At 49.7% G+C, this 19615-nt stretch overlaps 1 protein-coding gene across 5 annotated transcripts in view; it reads right to left on the reverse strand.

The window, feature by feature from the left end:
• The window catches only part of GGT1 (gamma-glutamyltransferase 1), a 30885-nt gene extending 14823 nt beyond the window's left edge, over window positions 1-16062 (reverse strand). Inside the window, exon 1 of one of the 5 annotated variants that reach the window (XM_039726134.1) lies at window positions 15961-16062. Coding sequence is in view for 1 of the 5 variants with exons in the window: in XM_039726130.1 (XP_039582064.1) it covers window positions 15655-15668 (14 nt within the window). In the remaining 4 variants the exon portion in view is untranslated. Of the gene's footprint in view, window positions 1-1421; window positions 1573-7948; window positions 8104-15654; window positions 15922-15960 lie in introns of those variants that run through there. The other 4 variants (XM_039726130.1, XM_039726132.1, XM_039726135.1 and 1 more) reach the window with 4 other exon arrangements.
• Window positions 16063-19615: the final 3553 nt, after the last annotated feature.

Genomic DNA, 19615 nt, shown 5'->3' on the forward strand with positions numbered 1-19615 from the left:
CCCTGGGCAGGCACACTGCAGAACCAGCTGAGTTTTTGGACCAATGGTCTGTTTGAACCTTGGCTCTGAATTGAGTCCCCATCATGATTTACTAATGGGAGTGGAGCACAGCTGCAGGCCACCACCTGAGCAGGCTCCCCAGATACTGTCGGTGAGGCTGCCTTTAATCTCCACATCTGTGCCAAATCCAGCTGTTTGGAATTCTGGCTTCAGTCACTGAGTGCTTTGGCAGCAGCAAAAGGTCTCCAGGAATAGGGGCTATAAAGCAATTAAAAACAATGCAATTATTTCTCACTGTTCTAAAGGTCCACCAGCACTCTTAGCAATGGAATTTAAAAAGTAGCCTGATTGCCTTACTTTACACTAGGAGAGGGGGAGGACCAGCAAGCAGCAGGGTTGTGCTTGCACAAGCAGCCCCATTGAGCTTTGGTGTGTCACAACATGCACAACCTTATTTAAACATGACACTGGCTTTGAATCAGAAGTACCCCAGTGCAACAGGGGGGTGCTAGTTAGTGTCAGGCAGGAGATGCAGGGCCTGACATCTCTGCCAACAGGGCTGGGGTGCTGTGTGGAGATGAGGAATCTGCCATGGTCAGGGCAAGTGCCAGGAGAATTGGAAGAGGAGAAGGAGATGTACTGGCCAGAGAGCAGTGGGGAGAGAGCAGTGGGGTACCAGAGGATGACAAAGGACCCCAGGCATGATCAGGCACTGCTTTGTTCCCAAATGAAGCAGTAAACGAAGCATCCACTGACAACACCTAAAACTTTAACCACAAACTCAAACCCAAGAGGTTTCTGCTTTAAACTCATCTTGCAAGAGCTTCCTTGCTCTGCACCCACCCCTGAGAGCTCCCTGTGCTCCCACTCTCAGCCCAGCAGCCACCACTGGGCCATGAGCTTTGAGATATCCTCCCCTGCTTCCCACAAGCAGCACAAGAAATGCAGGGACAGTTTGGACATCTGGGCTCTTGTCACAAGACACAGGCCATGCTCTTGTGACACATCACAAGCTGTGACATCCCATCAGGAGATATTTTGATTGAAGTCTTGCACAGTCTGCAGCTCCACCAGCAATAAGGGAGCTAAAACAGAGGTTCAGCCAAGCCATGAAGAAGCCCAAAGAGGCTTCCAAATTCAGACCTAGGCGCTGCTCCCACCTGAAGCAGGAGGACAAAGCAGTCCCTGGAGAAACGCAACAACTCCTTTCAACTCAGTTAAAGCCTTCCCCACTGACAGTGCCTCTGGGACCTGTACTCATTCAGACTGGTTAGTCTGGTCTCATCTTTCTTTTTTGGCAAGCTTTCATCTGCTTCCTAAAAAAGTCCCATTTTCACACATTCTGTTGAATAAGAAATCCCACACAGCACTTCCAGGCTGAGGGAATGGCTCAATGAAGGTAATTCCTGTTTCCCCCTTACCTCAAGAGTGTTTGCCAGTTGATCCTGTCCTTCTGCACAGATCTGTGTGTAGTGACCTCCTCTGAATGTCCTTTCTCAGGAAGTGAACCCTTTCCTAGGGGTAAAACATCCTTGTAGGAGTAGCAGCAATCACTTATCTTCCCTTAAAAGCTCTCCAAAACTCCTATTTGGTATTTGTACTGCTCTGCTCACACAGATGAACCCATTGAAACTCATTATGTCTGAATTCACAGTACCAGAGGAATGCAGAAGTAATCATTGACTAGGTGAAGAGTCAAGAACCCACACCTCTCAAAATGCATATTTTAGGATCCACCAAGATTGTTTATCAACAGCAGAATCATTCTGTGTTCCTGGGTTTGGTTACTATGTGGTACAAATATTTTACCTCATTGCCAGCTCTGAAGTTCTGATTAAGCAACTGAGCAAATACAATGGACTCAAGTTGCACCAGGAAAGGTTTAGATTGGATGTTAGGAAAAAATTCTTCACTGAAATGGTGGTCTGGCTGCCCCAGAAAGTTGTGGAGTAACCACCTCTGAAGGGATTTTAAAAATGTAGATATGGCACTTGGGGACATGGTTTAGTGGTGATTTGGCACTGCTGGGTTAATGGTTGGACTCAATGATCTTAAAGGCCTTTTCCAGCCTAAATGGTTCTGTGATTCCAAACACATGGTGTCTCCACATGGCCAGGTACCCTCACACCACTGCTGCCCACACCCTGGTGCTCACAGACAGACTGCATTTGGTGTCTGTCCCTTCAGCTTAAACCCAGACACCACCAGATTCAGCTGTGAGTGCACTTGGTGGCAATACCTGTGTGCCAAGGTGGGCAGCTGCTGGCAGTGCCAGGGCACTGCTCAGCTCCCACACTGCCCTCAGCAACCTCAGCCACACCACTTCCACGGGCATCAGATTAACACCCCAGCTGCAACGAGAAGATGCAATGCCTGTTCTGCTTGGCCTGCTGCCACAGCAGCACCCTCTGGCAGAGCAGGAAGGCAGGGATGAAGAAACCTGCCCTCCATCACTAAATCTCACCGAGGGCTTTAAGCAACAATCCTCCCATGTCTGGGAGCACAGTTGCAGCTCCAAGGTTGCAGCTCACCTGCACAGAACCCAGCAGAACTGAGGTAAGGGAGCTGTACAAACTGTCCTTGGACTTTAAGGACTCAGCTACTCAAACTTAGGCCACTGTGTCTGTCCATGGCTTGCCAGAAACCCCAGACCCTCCCTTGAGCACAAGCTCAATGCCCATCCAGAAATGCTGAATGTCCATCCAGAATGGAACACAAGCAAATCACAGCTTGCCTGAAATTCAGGCACAGTGAGGATCCAAGCCCACGCGTTTTAAGCCTGACTTTCAGCCAGAAGGCTCTCTGCAAGCCCAGGATGAAGCAAAGTCTGCCTGGGTGGCAGTCAGCACTGTTAGATGCTGTCTCTGGGCTTGCAGGGGTCAGTGAAAAGGTTAATGCCTCAACTCCAGCAGCCCAGGCCCCCTGCCCCACTCCAACCTTTGACACACCACATCTCCACTTGCTGCAGAAGGACAGTAGCTGTGCTACACTGACTCATTAACAAAGTTTGGCCAAGTCCCAAAATTAAAAGCTTTAGGGTGATATTTTCCCTGCCTAAAAATACATCATCTTTTCTATAATAGCCACAAAATGGAGTTCTGTTTAACATTTAGATGTGGAAAAATCAGTACTAAAAAACATGAGCATTTCAGCCCTGAGATATTTGGAAGGAACAGAGCCTGTGCCCATTTTTCAAAGGTGACTTTCAAATACCCCTTTCAAGACATTGTATGAAGAGAACAGGCCCCTTCAGTTATATTGTTATTATCAAGAGGTCTTGAAAAAAAAATGGAAGCTTTCTGGAAAGTAGATTATGGCACAGAAAGTACTCTGCAGGCTCAGAAGGATTTGATGTATCTGCTGTCCCTACAGGCCAGTCTGAACTACATATTAAGAGTCCAGGCCACATTCAGCTGTTAACACACACCCCTCTCACTGTGTCTGATTTATTGATGTGAGACTCATCTTGTTCCACAAAAAAGATTGTGACAGGAGCACACAGCTATCCTCTGAAAAAGCAGACAGTGTGGAAAGGTGTCTGGTCTCTGCCCCAAATAAATCAACCTGCACTTTCAGCCTGTCACACCTTTAATATTAACAGGGGAATTTAAGATGCAGTCTACTGGGCAGAACCCTTTTCTTAATTTACTGACCCTGTAGGCATCAGGTACCAGCTTTTATTCTTAATATTTTCATAGTTCTAAAGTTGCTACATCCCTGAAGTGGGTCTAGGTCAGACAAGAGTCTCCTTGTCACATTTGTCTCAGAGGGTACAAGGTGACATGGAAAGGCTGTAAGAAAGCCCAGCTCTAAATCATATTTATCCCACTGTAATATTTCACCCCCACAGCTGAAAGGCAGGGTTTATATCAGTGACCCAACAAAATGAAGCAAATTCTTCTTCAAGGACAATGCAGTGTCATGCTCTTACCAGCACAGAGCTGGAACAAGTTGGATGCTCCTCAGCAAGTTACTCTTTCACTTATTCACAAGTGGAGTTGCAGATGGGGTCAGGGAAAGCTGTGAAACCTGAAATCAGTGCCTGCAGTTCCAAAGGGTGAACACTGCTGTGTACAGCTTGTGCTATGCACAGCTACCTTCTTTCAGCTGTACATGGTATTTGGCAGCTATCAAGCATCTCTGTCTGGGCACTAATAGAATGGAGAGCCCTGCAAACTCAGCCTTGCATGTTTCAAGCTGCAAAGCCACACCTCAAGCAGTAATGCCATTTTTAATGCAGGTGCATTGCTGACTTGCCCTTCTCAACCCATTACAAATAAAGAAAAAAAAAATCTCCTGAAGGACTTGCCACCTCCTTTCAATTGTGATGTTCATGGCATGGTCACCTTTATTTTCCCAAAAATTAGCCTATGCTGTTACGTTGAAATTGAACAACACAGGAGTGCATCTTTCAGCATGTGAAGCAATGCCATCATGCCTCTTGTCACGGAGCTTGCAGGTACTGAAAAGCATCAGGCAACCCAAGGCGCTTCCGGGGAACTTTTCCTTTTGTTTCTTTCCCCCCACCCCTGTTGATTTTTTCTGTAGGTATTTCATGAAGCAACCCCAGCAATGACTCACAGAGAACAGACCAGGTCAACAGTTTAGACTCCTACTTTTTATGGCAGAACAAGCAACCCAAACCAACAAGCAACTCCATTTCCCAATGTTTTAACGTCCCAATGCATTATTGGAATAGCTGCTGTTACAAGATTTTGTACCTTAGGTTTACTTCTTGTTGCAGGTCAGCTATTTTTCCCATGAGGAAGTCTTTCCCCTCTAACAGAGCAGTGCTGCAATCCAATACTACCTGAACATGAGCATCAAAAATAGCACCTCGAGTGCCCACTTACACAGAGCTATTAATAAGCATACAAGGCTTCTTCCTGCTAAATAATAATTCCCTTTTTGACCCCTTGCTCTACTCTTCCATGACGAGGGCAACCAGTGGAAGCTAACTGCCAGCTGTATGTGTAGCAGACAATTCTAATTTAGGCTAAACGTGACCTAAGAAACACTGATTCAAAAAAGAGATCACAGCTGAAAAAGCCCTGGAAAAGTCCCTAGGGGAGACTTAGAGAACAGGTAGTTTAAGAATGGGAAATATGTCTAGTGTGCAAAAGGTTGAGTTGGCTAAGAGCAGGGACACAAAAGTTGCCTTATAGAGCTGAAAATAAACAAGCAGATGTTTGTCCACAGCCCAAGCACCTCCTTCCCCTCCAGTGAGAGTTGCTTTCACTGGAATTCACCTGAGCCACCCGATAAACCCACATGCTTTCATTTTAGTGACCTGCTTTCCCATAATCATCCACAGCGCACACTTCTCCCTGGGACAAAGGTAAGCAAGTGGAAGATAACTGGTAAACAGGGAGCTTTATGAACCTTTTCTTGCCAGCCACACTGGTTAACCAGTTCTGGTTATATCCTTCTAAGGCCAGAGGCAGCTGCAGCAGCACTGCTGGGACAGTGCTGAGTGAACTGCTGGGGCTCCTCAGTGCTTGGAGGTCGTTGGCTGCACTTGCAGAAGAAGCCCTTCTGCTTCTCCCTTCCAGAACAGGGTGGCTGTCCTCTGTCCAAAGTTCTGCCTTTTTTTCCTCATTTTTCCTCAATCTTATCTCTCTGCTGTCTCAAATCAATCTTACTCATTAATTTTATGTCAAGCTCTGCAGTTTTCAAAACCTACATCAATCTGTACCATTTATCTAGCAGCTTTATAAAGCCCTTTAATCTTTGCAAAGCCTTTCTGCCAGGACTGTGTTCTTGCAGCTGACAGAACTGCCTTTCCCCTAGCAGCCAGCAATGAGCTCAGCACCACAGTCCCACACAGCTTTCCCTCAACCTCACCATCCCCAGATAAAAAGGGACAGGGAAAGAAGAAAACCTAAGCTGGTGAAGGGAGAAACAGAGAAAGTGGGAATGAAGAGGGACAAAATAAATGAATGAAGATAGGAGGACAAAAAAGGTGAAAGAACAGAAAAAAGGTGAAGGAACAGAAAGAGCAGAACTGAAGTGTAAGAATCTGTGTCTTAGTGCAATACAACAGTGAAGGGGAAAAACTGAACTATGCTCTCTCTCTCTTGAGGCTAGAGGTTTTCCCCAGTCTCATACACATCGAAATTCTCAGATCACAGATGAAGTTTAGACTTTCTTGGTGCTCTGCAGAAGGGTTTATGTAATTTCTATGTAAGGTTTATGTAAAATTGTACCTGCTATGGCAGATAACTGTGTATTTTACAGACTGTAGAGCATCTGGATGGGTGGGTGAGGCCACCAAAAACCCTGGATTCCAGTTATAATAAATGAACTCAAGACTGAATTCACTAAAGAGGTTTCAGAGACTTCAGCTGAAGTTGGAAAAGAGCTGTTTCCAACTGAAAAAAAATTGTAGCTACCTGCTTAAATTCACCTGTTTTTGCTAAACCAAGACTCTACAACAGGTAGGTGAATACTTTAATGACCATAGGGCTGGTTTGAATGGCTTTGCCTCTCCTGATCTCACTCCTGTTTGCTGTGGACACCTGGATCAGGAAATGCAGCCCGGGACTAGGACCTTGAGAGAAAAAGCTCTAGTCCTGGAGAGCCCACCTCTGACGTGTTAGAGGGGACCCAGCCAAGAGCAGGAGCAGGTCTTTGTTTTCTAAACACACATAGGAGAGAGGCATTCTTTTGGTCTGGTAATGAGCAGAGAGTGTCCAAGGTGCTGTTCTGGTCCTTCATAGGTCTAGATATTCATTTGCCTGGGCAGAATCTGCTCATTTTCATACAAATACAGTTGCCCTTAATAGTTCCTTGCAATATATATATTTTTTTACAAAGAATTAAATGTGAACTGCTTGATTTATTGCAGAGTATTTCTTTGTCCTTCACGGGCCAGTTTCCACAGACACAAATGATCCCCTGACCTGTGCTCTACTGAGGGCTCTGCCTGCTCTGCACCAGGAGCTCTGTTCTCTCACACAGCATTGCTCTTCCACCCTGCTTCTGGATCACACCCTCAGCATCATCCCATTGTCCCTGCAGCTTTTCTGGTTCTGCACCTGCCTCCTGGCCTTTCCCCCAGGTAAGAAACTTGCCAGTGCTTGACCTCCCACACCAACAGGGCTTACATTTTCCAGGAAGCACAGGATGACATGGAAAGAAGAGGGACGGACCCAAGATCTATGGATTTCAGCCACTTAGACCTTGATTCCTCTTATGAGCACCACCTGCCAGAGGGACATTGACTGAAGTAAGAATTTCTCATCTTTAGGACCCCATGAAGTCTGCCTTCCCAAGTTTGTGTAGCTCTGACCTCTCTGGTCATTTTGGGAGCCTTTCTTGTGTCAGCTTGCCAAAATAGCACTTCTTTCATCAGCAATCCGTGTCACTTTGCTACCTGCAAAACCTGACACTCAGGCCAATGACCCTGCACCAACCTTTCCATAGAGCTTTATAACCCAAAAAGGAGCAGAGACCAACATCAGCTTGGGTGGTAGGTAGTACCTTCAAAGGGTTGGATGGGCCATGCAGAGGTGAAATGTCTTCCCCAGAGATGGGATAGAGATCCCAGCTCACTAGACTTCCAGGTCCTTGCTCTTATCTCAGCCTGTCAGAAGCCCCAGTCCCTCAAGCCACCCGTCCATGTGCTGCTGACCCTGCCAAGCCACAGCAGCTCCCCTGCAGGGTGGCTCAGCAGCCGTTCAGGTTGCTTGGACAGACACCCTGCTGCCTTTGCTAACCGAGCCAAGCCAAAAGCAACACAGTAGATCAGGTCCTGTCCATCCTTGCAAGAGAGAAACACTTGCTCCTCAAACCTGAGCCTGAAGGCTTGTGAAACAAAGGCACCCTTTAATGAAATAGGATTAACGAGCTGGAAAGGTACGCAATAAAGGAAAGAAACAACTCCTCTATTTCACACCCCAATCCAACCAATATGGAGATGACAAGATAAAATCAGCTGTTTACTCACTACTTTAAAAGCTGTGTTCTCCCTGGATGCAGTTCACCTTCAGCCAGTGAGGCTCACCAAAAGAAGGCGTTTCTGCCTGGTTCTCTTGCCCCTTATCCCTCAAGAGCTCCCAGAAGCAGGGACTCCAAAAACAAGACCAGTCACACAGAGCTGAGTGGCAGCAAGGCTTCATATATGGGAGTGGTCAGGAGGGGAGGGTGATGTAATGAAGCCCTATCTTTGAGCAGTAAAGGCATGCCACCCTTCCCCCTCCCTGTCCCTGAAGAATTGCTGGCTCACAGGGCAAGATGAGAACAGAGTGGTCCAGCGCTTTCCGTGCTGTACTTTCTCACGGTAAAGGAACAGTGTAGAGGGTGGGGAGCAAAGATCAGAGTTGAATGGAGACAATACTTTGATGTTAGGTAGTCCCAGGAGTGAATCTGTACTGGCAGACTTGTTTCTTTTCTTCATGCATCAAACAATTCTCTGCCAAGTTGCTGGCTTTCCCTGGCACAAGTCCTGACAGGGAGGACACTCTCTGTGTTGGAGCACTGGTGACCCCATACCCATCCTGACAGGGAAAATCCCATTCCTAAACTCTTCCAAGCTGGCTGATGCTGGAGCACTGCCCAGCTCCATGGCCATAGGGGCTGAGAGCTCTGTAGAGGAGAAGAAATGTGCATCCCATAAATGGTGGTGTCTTGGACACTGACCTGGGAAGCACTTGAGAGGCACATCCTCCCCTTCTCCATCAGAGGAAATCTTGAACCCTGTGAATGAAGAGGAAATCTCTCAAGGATGTACCACTGCTGTCCAAAGGGGAAATCATTTTTGACTTCCTTCGTTTCAGTTTTGTTGATTGCTCACTGAAGGGCTTGCTTGACCATGAAAAGCCACATCAGGCATTAGGACAAGGTTTGTCCAATTCAAAGGTTGTGTAGGTCTGTGACTGCTGCATAAACAATTAACAATCAGTTGGGTAGGTCTGTGATTGCTGTATAAAGGGAGAGTCCAGGTCTAACAAGAAGTTTCTGTGTGCTCTCAGATGAGGCAATTGGAAAAGGCAGGAGCCAGTCCAGGCTTCCACAAAGTGGAATTCACAGAGTTACTGTCCTCTACCAGGAACTGCACCAAGATCCACAGGATCATGCAACAGCAAACAAACAAATGCCACCAGCTCCAAGAACTGACAGGAACCTCCATGGGTAATTCTCAGATTTGGGTGGGGAAGGGGGATTTGGGAATGACCCTTGCAAGAAGGGCTGCTTGTGCAATGCACAGTGAACTGAACTGGAGAAGAACAGTGCCTTTACCCATTCACAGGTTACTTTTCTAGCCAGAGATGCACCCTGTACCACACAACACTGTGCCATCTCCAGTAAAGGAGCTATTCACAACACTGCAAGGAGCAATCCTGCACAGCAGAATCTGGGTCTCTCTTACCCTGAGGAATGGGTCTGCTTTGATAGTGTCAAGGGACTTGAAAGCAGACACACAACTGAGAACCCCTTTTAACTGCCAGGAATGCTGCCTAAGAGATTTTTTCAGATCCAGGAAAAGCTAGCTCTCTCTTACAGATGTAAGAGATACTATATTTGCACTCTTCTGCAAATTACAGAATCTCAATGAACTACTCCCTCTTGTCCTGCTGTTTTGGGGAGGGCCTGGCTTTGGAGCTGTTGGGTATGAAACAGAAACAATTAACATTGAGGTGTTCTGTTGTCATTATCCAAACAAGAATCTGACCCAGACTGCTTTCAGTACAACCACAACTGCAGCAGACCCCGTCCATCCCAAGGAAAGCTCCCCACTTGCTCAAGATGCAGCATGGTTTTTACAGCATTGTTTGGAGACAGCCTAAACATGCTGGGTGGGTGACAAAGTAAACTCTAACCAAACTGTAAACACAAAGAGGAAGAACAGAGTCATAATAGGTCCCTTCCCCTATTTTTCCACTGATACTCATGGTAAGAGACAGAGACACAGGGGAAACTGTGCAAAGCTGCCTACCAAACATGAATGGCCAGTACTTGCTGCTTCTACAAGGTCTCCAAAGTCCATAACCTGTCCAGGCTGCTCAATTCTTATTGTCATCACCACAAAAAAAAAATAAATCACTACTTAGCATTTTTAAAGCTACTATCAGGGCCAGAGAGCTTTACAGGCCCACATGATAGAAGCATTTATAGCCTCACTTCAGAGACAGGACAGCAGAGACAGTCTTGCTCAGGGCTTCAGAGCAGGTCAGTGCATGGGCTGGAATAAGGAATCTTTCCCCAGATTCCTTAACCATGTTCCAAGACATCACCTTTCTTCTCTGTCACATGCCTGGTATATAGAGTAAATCCAGAGGCAGCTGGAAGTGTCAGCAGAGGCTGACACTGATCTACTGCACTGTGCCCAGAGCTCCATGGGATGTTGTGCTCAGTGTTCCTCACGGCTTTGGTCTCTCCTCCACTGGAAACAGGAAATTAATAAAACGTGGAGGTAGCACCCTCCATCTCCTTGGGAAAAATGACAGCAGATTAGATTGCAACAGAGGTGCTGGGGGGAAGTTCAAAGTATTTGCCACTTAATGGAAAACTTGCAGATTATTGCAGAAAGTTGTTGGGTAACTATTCACTGTTAAAGTCTAATCTAAGCAAGAGGACTCTAAAACCAGGAGAACTCAGACTTTCCCAGCAACAGCCAAGGTCCACTTTCCATTCTGCTTAAGAATCAGTAGGACTTGGAGATATGAGGCTCAGAAGTTATTCCTGGACATGAATGAACACCGACCCACAGAGATCTGTGTGCAGCCCACCCCAACTTTGCTTTGTGAGAGCTGTGCTTCTCAGGAAGCCCCACAATTTCTTGTTCCTTTCTCAGCAGTTTCTGCTGAAGGATCAGCTCTACAGCTGATCTCTACTTCTCTACTGCTACTGGAGCAACAAATGAAACCTCTCAGCATCAAATTCAGCACATCCTGGTAAGCCAGAATCCGTCCTGGGTTACCTCAGTGTGGCAAGATTTCAATGGGACCCCTGGCAGGGTCAGGGCAGAGCCTCTCAGAGAGGGATGGGCACAGCAGCAGTGCAGCCATCCCCAAATCTGTTCTCCCCACTTGTCAAGCTGCTTCCCCAGCCCTGGGGGTGCCTTCTGCCAGCACTGCAGGGCCACTGGGCTCACAGAGTCATGGAGCCAACCCAGCCAGGAGCCACTGATGGCTGTTAGGTGCTGTGAGGGAAGAAATCCCACTGAGCCCCTGAGAAGGCTGAGGATAAAGCTCTAATTTGCACGGAGTGGAAAGGGACTGTGTACATCTGGCTACACTACTGCCAGGCTTCAGAGGGCAAATCTATCTTGGGGATGAACACACAGAAGCCAGAAATTCATGCACCTTTACACTGGGACCCCTTTCCCTGCTGTGGGCAGGTGAGGAGGGTGCTCAGCAGACATACAAATAGCTCATACAGCACTGCACAGGAAAGGTGCACACCATGCAAGACAGCTCATGCCCTAAATGAGAATCTGGACATACAACTCTTTTATTCCAGTGGTTCTCAGCATTTCTTACACTCTGGGTTTGCTCCCTAGACCAACAGCCTCAGGAAATAAATGAATTTGTCTTTCTAAAGAAGTCACTCACTGCAGATCCAATACTGTCCTAGTGCTTCAGGGTCACATTTAGCCCAGCTAAGGCTTGGGCAATACAGTTCATGTCTGTGTGGCCATTTGCAACCCATGGGTTTTGACCTTAGGAGAGAAACACACAGCACAGTTCAGTCTTGGTGCACACCACGAGGCACAGCCCACCCGTGGCAGGGGCAGTGCTGTATGGGACAGGCTCCTGTCACAGCCCCCCACAGCAAAGCAGCTGAGCACGTTCAGCTCCCACCAGCCCAAGGCTGTCCCTGACACCTCTGGGTGACTCAGGCTGTCCAGGAGGGCAGCCACAAGGTTCCTACAAAAGGAGACTCCAGAGACAGGAGCCTGTCCTGACTGGCCTCTGCACCTGAAAGCAGAAATCTGGCAGGTTTGGTGCTTGCAGCATCTCCTCCTTTGGGCAGAGCATAACACAGGACTGAGGAAAGGATAGGGCAAACACCAACAAGTCTCCTGTCCTGAAAGATGCCTCATGCTACCGGGAGAGCAGGACTCACATCTCAAGTACAGATCAGAGAAGAGTCCCTGCCTGCTTCATCTCCCGCCTCCTTCAGGACTTGCTTGTTTAGGTGCTGCAAAGGGCACCAGAAATGGCCATTTCCTTATGAGAGATCAGAATACAAACCTCTGCCTCAAAGCACTTGGAACCTACGCTGGAAAGTGTGAGGAGGCCAGCTGGGCTGAGCCTGTACCAGCACGGCTCTGGGAACACACACTTGGCTTTGGGAGGAGCACACAGGCTGCAGGGGCTGACACACAGCCCTGCACAGAGCTCAGCCCCAGCAGCTCTCCCCGTGCCACACACAGGGGCAGATCTGCTGCTTTCCCATCTGCTGAGCCCACAGCTGCTCCCACTTCCACTGCCAGTGGAACGTACAGGTGCCTTTGCCATGTTTGCCCTGATCTCTGGGGAAGGCTTGGTTTGTTTGCCCAAGGGCTGCAGTCAGCTGGCAGAGTGGGCCAGCCACACCTGCATGGCACAGCACAAAGCTGCCTAAACCCCCTCTATCCACCTGAGCCCCTCGAGCCCCTGCCCTTCCCAGGGAGAAATGGCAATGCAGGGGATGCCACAGGCAATGCCCTCCCACAGATCAGGGTGAGAGCAGGGTACTGCACCTCCTAAACTTTCAGAGCACCTTCAGGCACAAATGGACTTTTGCAGGGGGTAGGGTGGCCTTTCCTGGGAAAGGCTCTCACCTTCCCCTGCAGATAGAGGCAAAAGGGCTTCCCACAGGCTGGAGCAATGCTCCCACTCTCCCCAGCCAACAGCTCTGCCCCTCTGATGCTGTGGGTACAACCATTTTCTGCCAGCTGCTGTGCCTCTGTCTCCCCCCTTGTCCCCTCACAGGTGCCCCACAGCCCTGAGGAAGAGGAGCACTGTGCAGTGAGGTCAGCCTGATGTGTCACGGGGTTTGTGGAAAACAGACCTTGGGGTTTAACAGGGCTGCTTCCTTGTGAGAGCTCCCACAGCCAGAAATGAACCTTGAACTCCAGCAGGGCAGGACAGAATTGTGCAGAGACAGAAGACTAGATAAAAGAGGTTATCCTTTTATAGATATGGATTATTTTTTTTTAAGAAAGCAGGAAGGAGCAGGAAAGAGAGGCAGACTCCAGGGCCTGGTCTGACTGGTCAAGATCTGAGGCTACCAGAAAAGCTGGCTGCTCTTGAAAAGGCTTCCTGACTCCCCCCATGCCACCCTGGCTGCCTTGCTGGCCTCTGCCACAGAGATCCCACCAGCCTTGAGCTAATTTGGGCTCCTGGGTGAGAACACAGAAACACAATAATGACAGGAACAAAAAGCAGTGGGGAGGAGGACACCCAGGAGACTTATTCTTATCAAAAACCAACAGCATATCAAAGGGCATCTGGGAAGACAGGGAAGAGCCTTTTGTAAAAGCCACAATTGAGCCAAATCCTGCAGTTTTTACACTCTCTCAGGAACCCCATGATGAAGACTGTCCCACAGGGGCACCCCTGTGCCAGGCCAGGCCATGTGCCAGGCACGCTGCACACCGAGCAGCCACACACCCACGGCACAGTTGCTGTTTGCCCTGTGCATGTGCTTTTTAATTACAGCTTTTATTTGCAAAGCATCTCGTACAGAAAAGACAAATTGCATTACTCTCAGCTTATTAAAATCACACTCAGATTTTCTCAACTGCTAATTACACCCAGGCAGCAGTGTCAGAATAATTAGAGCTGGGATGGACGTTTGGGGATACAGCTGTCACACAACCCCTTCCTGAGCTGGGCTCAGCTGAGCCCTGCCCAGGCACAGCCCTGTCATGCCACAAGAGAAGATGAAGACGATGCAGGTGAGGACAAACACCTCCTCAGCACAGGGGAGGGGGCCCCCCTGCACCAAACCTCCCCAGTTAGAGCTGGGCACCCACCCTGGCTCTGCTGCAGGGGGTGGGGAAGGTGGCCTTGGGCTTACAGCACTGGGGTTTTCTCCTGTTTCTGGTGCTAAATGATTGCAATAAATCACAATGCCTGTCCAAGCCTCCATTTGTTTTCATACAAAACAGAGATTTTGGGGTTCCCTGTTAAAATTAAACAGCTCTGGGAACAAACCACAGAATGGAGTCTTGCTGGCACCCAGACACTTTAAAGCCTGACTGTGGCACACAACAGACCTGGGAGTGGATTACACAGGGGAAGGTGTGAAGCCCTAGAAACTGAGTTCCAAAGAGCTGAGAGACAGCAATAAAAGAGCTTGCAGACCTGTGAGGAGCTGGGAGCCGCTGGAGAACCAACTGTGCCTCTGCAACCCTTGCTCTTGGCAGAAGGGCACCACAGGTGTGCAAACAGCACAGCAAGAACCTGCCCCGAGCCCAGGCACCTCAGAAACAGAGCTCTCAGGGCACAGGACCAGGTAAGCCTTGGGCAAGTGGGGACTTAACCCCAGCACTGGCTTCCTGCTGCCACGGGGATGCTGTGGAGAGCATCACCTCCAGGAAGACTGAGTGCTAATTAGGGAAGGAAGATAAAGACTGTGTCTCTTTCAAGATGAGCTTCCTTGCTACTGATATCCTCACAGTTTCAGTGCTCAGCAGGATGCAAACACACCCTTAAATGATTTCCTGGAGCCTAGTTTCAAAGATCAGTCCCTGCAAAAGCAGGAACATGCTAAGATCAATAGCAGGCCCAGGAGAGCTCTAAGCATGCCAGCTCCAAAACCACCAGGCTTTCACTACAGCCAGTTACCTCTCAGGTGCTAAGGGGCACTGCTACCTTTTCATATTTGAAAAGGCTCCCAAGACTTCCTAAGCAATCAGCCTTACCTCGGTACCAAGGAAAAAAAAATCAGTAGGAAATGTTACATTTCAGAAGCAGCACAATGTGCCTGTGCAATACATCCTGGAGAGGCAAACCCACAAGGGAAGAGGAGCAGAGCTCACAGATACTGGATGTGATCCCAAGAGCAAGGAGATGCTCATCTGCTCCTTGAGCAGTTTTGCTACTAACTCCCTAAACCACTAACAGGATGTCCTGGGAAGCAGCTAGCAGGTGATCATTTTTAATCCCATACAAATTACAAGAGAAAAATGAATGATCAAAACTTCAAGTGGAAAAAGCTGAGTGGGGTGTCCTATGGATGCCAGAGGCAGCATATTCAATATATTTACTTGTGACCCAGTAATGAAATAGTAAAGATAACATATGGAGCTAGCAAAAGTTGTGGAAAACTTCAAAACTTGAAAACATCTGTGAAACAGGGCAAATAACAGCTGATGAAATTCAATATAGAGAAATATGTAATGCCAGGCTGTGATAAACCAATATGAAGGATAGATATATATCGATGGGTTTGAGTTAGAAGCTCCTTACACCACCATTAAATCTCTTACAAAGATTTGGGGAAAAAATGCAGCAAAAAGGAAGCAAGAATTTGTTAGCTCCTGATTCATTGGCTCTTATTTAAAGCTCATAAATGAAACTGGGTCTGTAAAGAGGAAAAGTATTCCTTTGACAAGGAGAAAGAGGACAGAGGCAGAGTTAAGAATCAAAGCTGGCAAATCAAGCTACAGCCATGGAAACTTTTGAGAATAATAATAATAACTTAGTATAAGGAACTTACCTAAGAAATGACATAACAAAGATTATGCCCAACACACTGAAAAATAAAGCATTTTCAGCCTAGGGTGTTCACTCAAATACAACTAACTGCAGCTCCTTTGGAATAGCAATGAAATCCATCCAAATAGCAGAATCCCAGTCAGAGGTCATTATTTCCATCCCTTAAAACACGTGTGCAGCATTAGAGCACGATGCCTGGAAAGCAGAGACAGGGCTCCCAAGGGCTTCAGGCCCTCCCGTGGCTGGCAGGAGCCCGTGGCAGGAGTGTCCCCGCTCCTGTCACCTGCAGCCCGCGGGCAGCTCCTACCTGCAGCCCAGGGCATCTCAGGGGCCGTGCCAGCGCATCCCCGCCGGCCCGGGGAGAGCAGAGCCCGTTCTCCGGGGCGGCCGGGCCGTTCCCCTGCGGGGAGAGGCTGGGCAGTCCCACTTCTGGCGCTGGGCACTAGATGGCACAGCCGGGAGGGGCTGCCGCTGGCCCGAGCGGGGCTGCTGCCACGGGGAACGGGCTGCCGTGCCACCGGGGTGTCCCCTCCTCGGGGTGTCCCTTCCTCTGGGTGTCCCCTCCTTGGGGTGTCCCCTCCTCGGGGTGTCCCCTCCTCGGGGTATCCCTTCCTCGGGGTGTCCCCTCCTCGGGGTGTCCCCTCCATGGGGTGTCCCCTCCTCGGGGTGTCCCCTCCTCGGGGTATCCCTTCCTCGGGGTATCCCTTCCTCGGGGTGTCCCCTCCTCGGGGTGTCCCCTCCTCGGGGTGTCCCCTCCTCGGGGTATCCCTTCCTCGGGGTGTCCCCTCCTCGGGGTATCCCCTCCATGGGGTGTCCCCTCCATGGGGTGTCCCCTCCGCGGGGGGTCCCTTCCTCGGGGTGTCCCTTCCTCGGAGTGTCCCCTCCTCGGGGTGTCCCCTCCGCGGGGTGTCCCCTCCTCGGGGTATCCCCTCCATGGGGTGTCCCCTCCATGGGGTGTCCCCTCCGCGGGGTGTCCCCTCCTCGGGGTATCCCCTCCATGGGGTGTCCCCTCCATGGGGTGTCCCCTCCGCGGGGTGTCCCCTCCTCGGGGTATCCCCTCCATGGGGTGTCCCCTCCATGGGGTGTCCCCTCCTTGGGGTGTCCCTTCCTCGGGGTGTTCCCCTCTGCGGGGTGTCCCTTCCGAGGGGTGTCCCCTCCATGGGGTGTCCCTTCCGCGGGGTGTCCCTTCCTCGGGATGTCCCCTCCTCGGGGTGTCCCCTCCTCGGGGTGTCCCCTCCCTGTCACTGCCCTCTGCACCCCCTCTCACCCCGTCCTGTGCGGCCAAAGCGCAGGGATGCTGTGGCATCCGTGCCCCTGTCTGCCGCTCCTCACCAAGCCCAGGCTCACGGAATGGACCTGGTTTGGCTCAAAAAAGGAGGGCAGAGTCCTCCCTGTCCCGTTTCACATGAGGCTGTGCCTTGGTCATCAGCCTCCAGGACAATAAATAGCGCCTGATGCCCGGAGTGTGGAGAGAGAGAGCCAGGGCCAGGGCCCCCATCAGTGGTCCCTCAGGGTCAGGCCAGCTCTGGGGAGTGGCACCCCGCACCTTTCTTTGTCCTGTGCGATGATGGTGCAAAGGAGGGAAGCACTGAGTCACTGCTCTTAAAGCGTTTGTCACAAGGTAGCTCCTCTAAAGCAGCTCACTCTTCCTCCTGGTTTTCTTCCTTTTCAGCACTGCTGCCTGCAATCACTGAGGCAGGACCTGCACCCCAGAGCCTTCCCAACTTCATCTTCCTCAATTTCTTTAAGGTGTGGATGAAATTCCTTCCCAATGACCCGTGTGGACTGACGCGATGAGGCAAACAAGGGCTAAGCCACACAAAACTGCTGTGCTAAGCACAGGAAAAGCCAAAGCACCTTCTGTGGTGACAGAAAAAAACTATGGGAAGGTGGAAGTTTGTACGTTGGCCTCTGCTGTTCTGACATTAGAAATTCACTTTACTTGAAAGGGTAATCCAGTTAATGCCTCTGCTGAGGATCACAGGCTCTGACGGCCTGGACTGGCTCCAGCCGTGGCAGGGCACGAGGGACAGCATGTGCAGGGTGGCACTGAGCAGCAAGCTCTGTGCACAGGGCACAAATGGCACACATGGGTGCTATCCAAACCAAACCTGAGCCTGGCAGAGCCCAAAAGAGCTTTTGTGCTGAGCAGCTCAGTGGTGCCAGGTATTAATGACACAGACAAGTCTCCAAGGAAAAGCCTGTTTGCTTTTCCAGCAGCACTACCCTTTCCTGTCTGTCTGCTCCTGGCACTGCCCTGCAGATGCAGTGGGGTTAGGGATCACCTGGGTCAAACTCCACAGGAGGAATCCCTCAGGGTGTTGGAGGCGAGAGACAAAACATAATTCAGATGCCTGCAGCAAAATCCAAATTTATCCATGGTGCAAACAGGGCAGTAGGTCAGTTTGGCTTGGTGGCTTTTACCTTCTAAATGCTGGAGTGGGTGGCACTGGTGACCTGGCAAAACCTGGAGACTCATGCTGGGTCCTGGGGACAGCTCCAGTCCAGTGACCAGAGGCTGAGAAGTGCAGAACAGCCAGAGAAGCCTCCTTCCACACCGGGCTCTCCTGACAGCCTTAGAGACCTGCTCCTGATCAGCCATCTAGATCTAAATGCTGGCTCACTGGTGTGTAACAACCTGGCTCTGAAAGGTTGCTGGGCAGAGAAGGAAATGCTCAAAAAAGGCTTTTATGCCTCAATTCCCACTCCAAGTTCTGCTTCTTCAAACATTTGGGGTTTTTTTAGGCAAGACATGTCTTTTTATCTTTGGATATAAATGGAGAAAATAAAGTCAAACTGAAAAGAAATAAAACCAGTTGGTCGCTTTTCCAGCCCTTCCATGAACTGTAAACACATTTTAAGAAGTGCTGAGATCTTTGCAGAACATGGAAGTCTTCGTCAGGGAGGCCACCCTCCTCAGCAGAAGGACATCTAACGTGCCACGTGCTGGCTGGACTTGTTTCCCTCTGCCAGAGCCAGTGATGGGAGCACTGAGCTTCCCCTGCAGCACCCCTCAGAGCAGGCAGCAGCACTTGCATGCCCTGTGCCTGCTCAGGTCACACTGCACAGCCTGGCCTCAGTGCCTGGTCCACACACTGCCCTGAGGGCCTGTGGCTGCTCTCAGTGGTTTAGAACTGCTTGCTAAGATGCTTAGAGCCAGTATAATCTGTGCACTTAGTGGTTTCAAATTCCAAAAGAAGCTTAGCATCACCAGGTGCTGCCTTCAGCCTCTCCTGCGGGGGCTTAAGATGGTTTAATTCTTTTAAGAAACCATAACTCCAGCTCATAGCTTTCAAGTGGGGAGCTTCTAAGCCAGGTTTGCTAAAAGCTCTTCAGAAATATTTTCATGAGACACACACACAAAATAAAGGGGATTCCAGAGGGATGTATTATAAGATGAGACATTTCTGCCTCTTAAAAGCTGGAAGTGCCAGAGCCCTATGGCAAGGTACATTTTAAGTCCTTGCAAGGCTTTCCTCCAATGTTTTTCCTGTCTTAGATCAGCTTCTTAAATGGTCTGATGTATGGTAATCCCTGGAGAGGTCCCAGAGCCTTCCCCTACACATCCCAACAGCCTTGTGAAAGCATCTGCAGGCCAGAGCCACCTCTGTGCCCCAAACAAAGGCAGGTGCCTGGGCAGAAGAGCAGCCCCTTGGACCACAGGCTGCCCCTGGAAGTGACACTTGCCAGCATTTGCTTCATTAATTGCATTGCTCTGCTGTTTTTTAAACTCCACTGCTCCCATTTCCAGGCTGATCAAAAGCACAAGGTGTTACAAAGGGTGCTCCTGCCTTGAAAGCCTCCTGCTGCTCCCAGTGACTGTCCCCCTCCTCCCTCTGGAGGGCTTCCCGAGGGTCTTGTGTGTCTGCCAGGGGAAAGCAGAGGGCTGGGAAGGACAGAAAAGGTGTCTGGAAAGCACACATAGGTCCAGGTGGCAGTGGAGAGGTGCAAAAGGTGGAAGG

The sequence above is a fragment of the Passer montanus genome, unplaced genomic scaffold (assembly GCF_014805655.1).
Source record: "Passer montanus isolate IOZ18808 unplaced genomic scaffold, ASM1480565v1 scaffold57, whole genome shotgun sequence".
In the NCBI taxonomy this organism is placed as follows: Eukaryota; Metazoa; Chordata; class Aves; order Passeriformes; family Passeridae; genus Passer; species Passer montanus.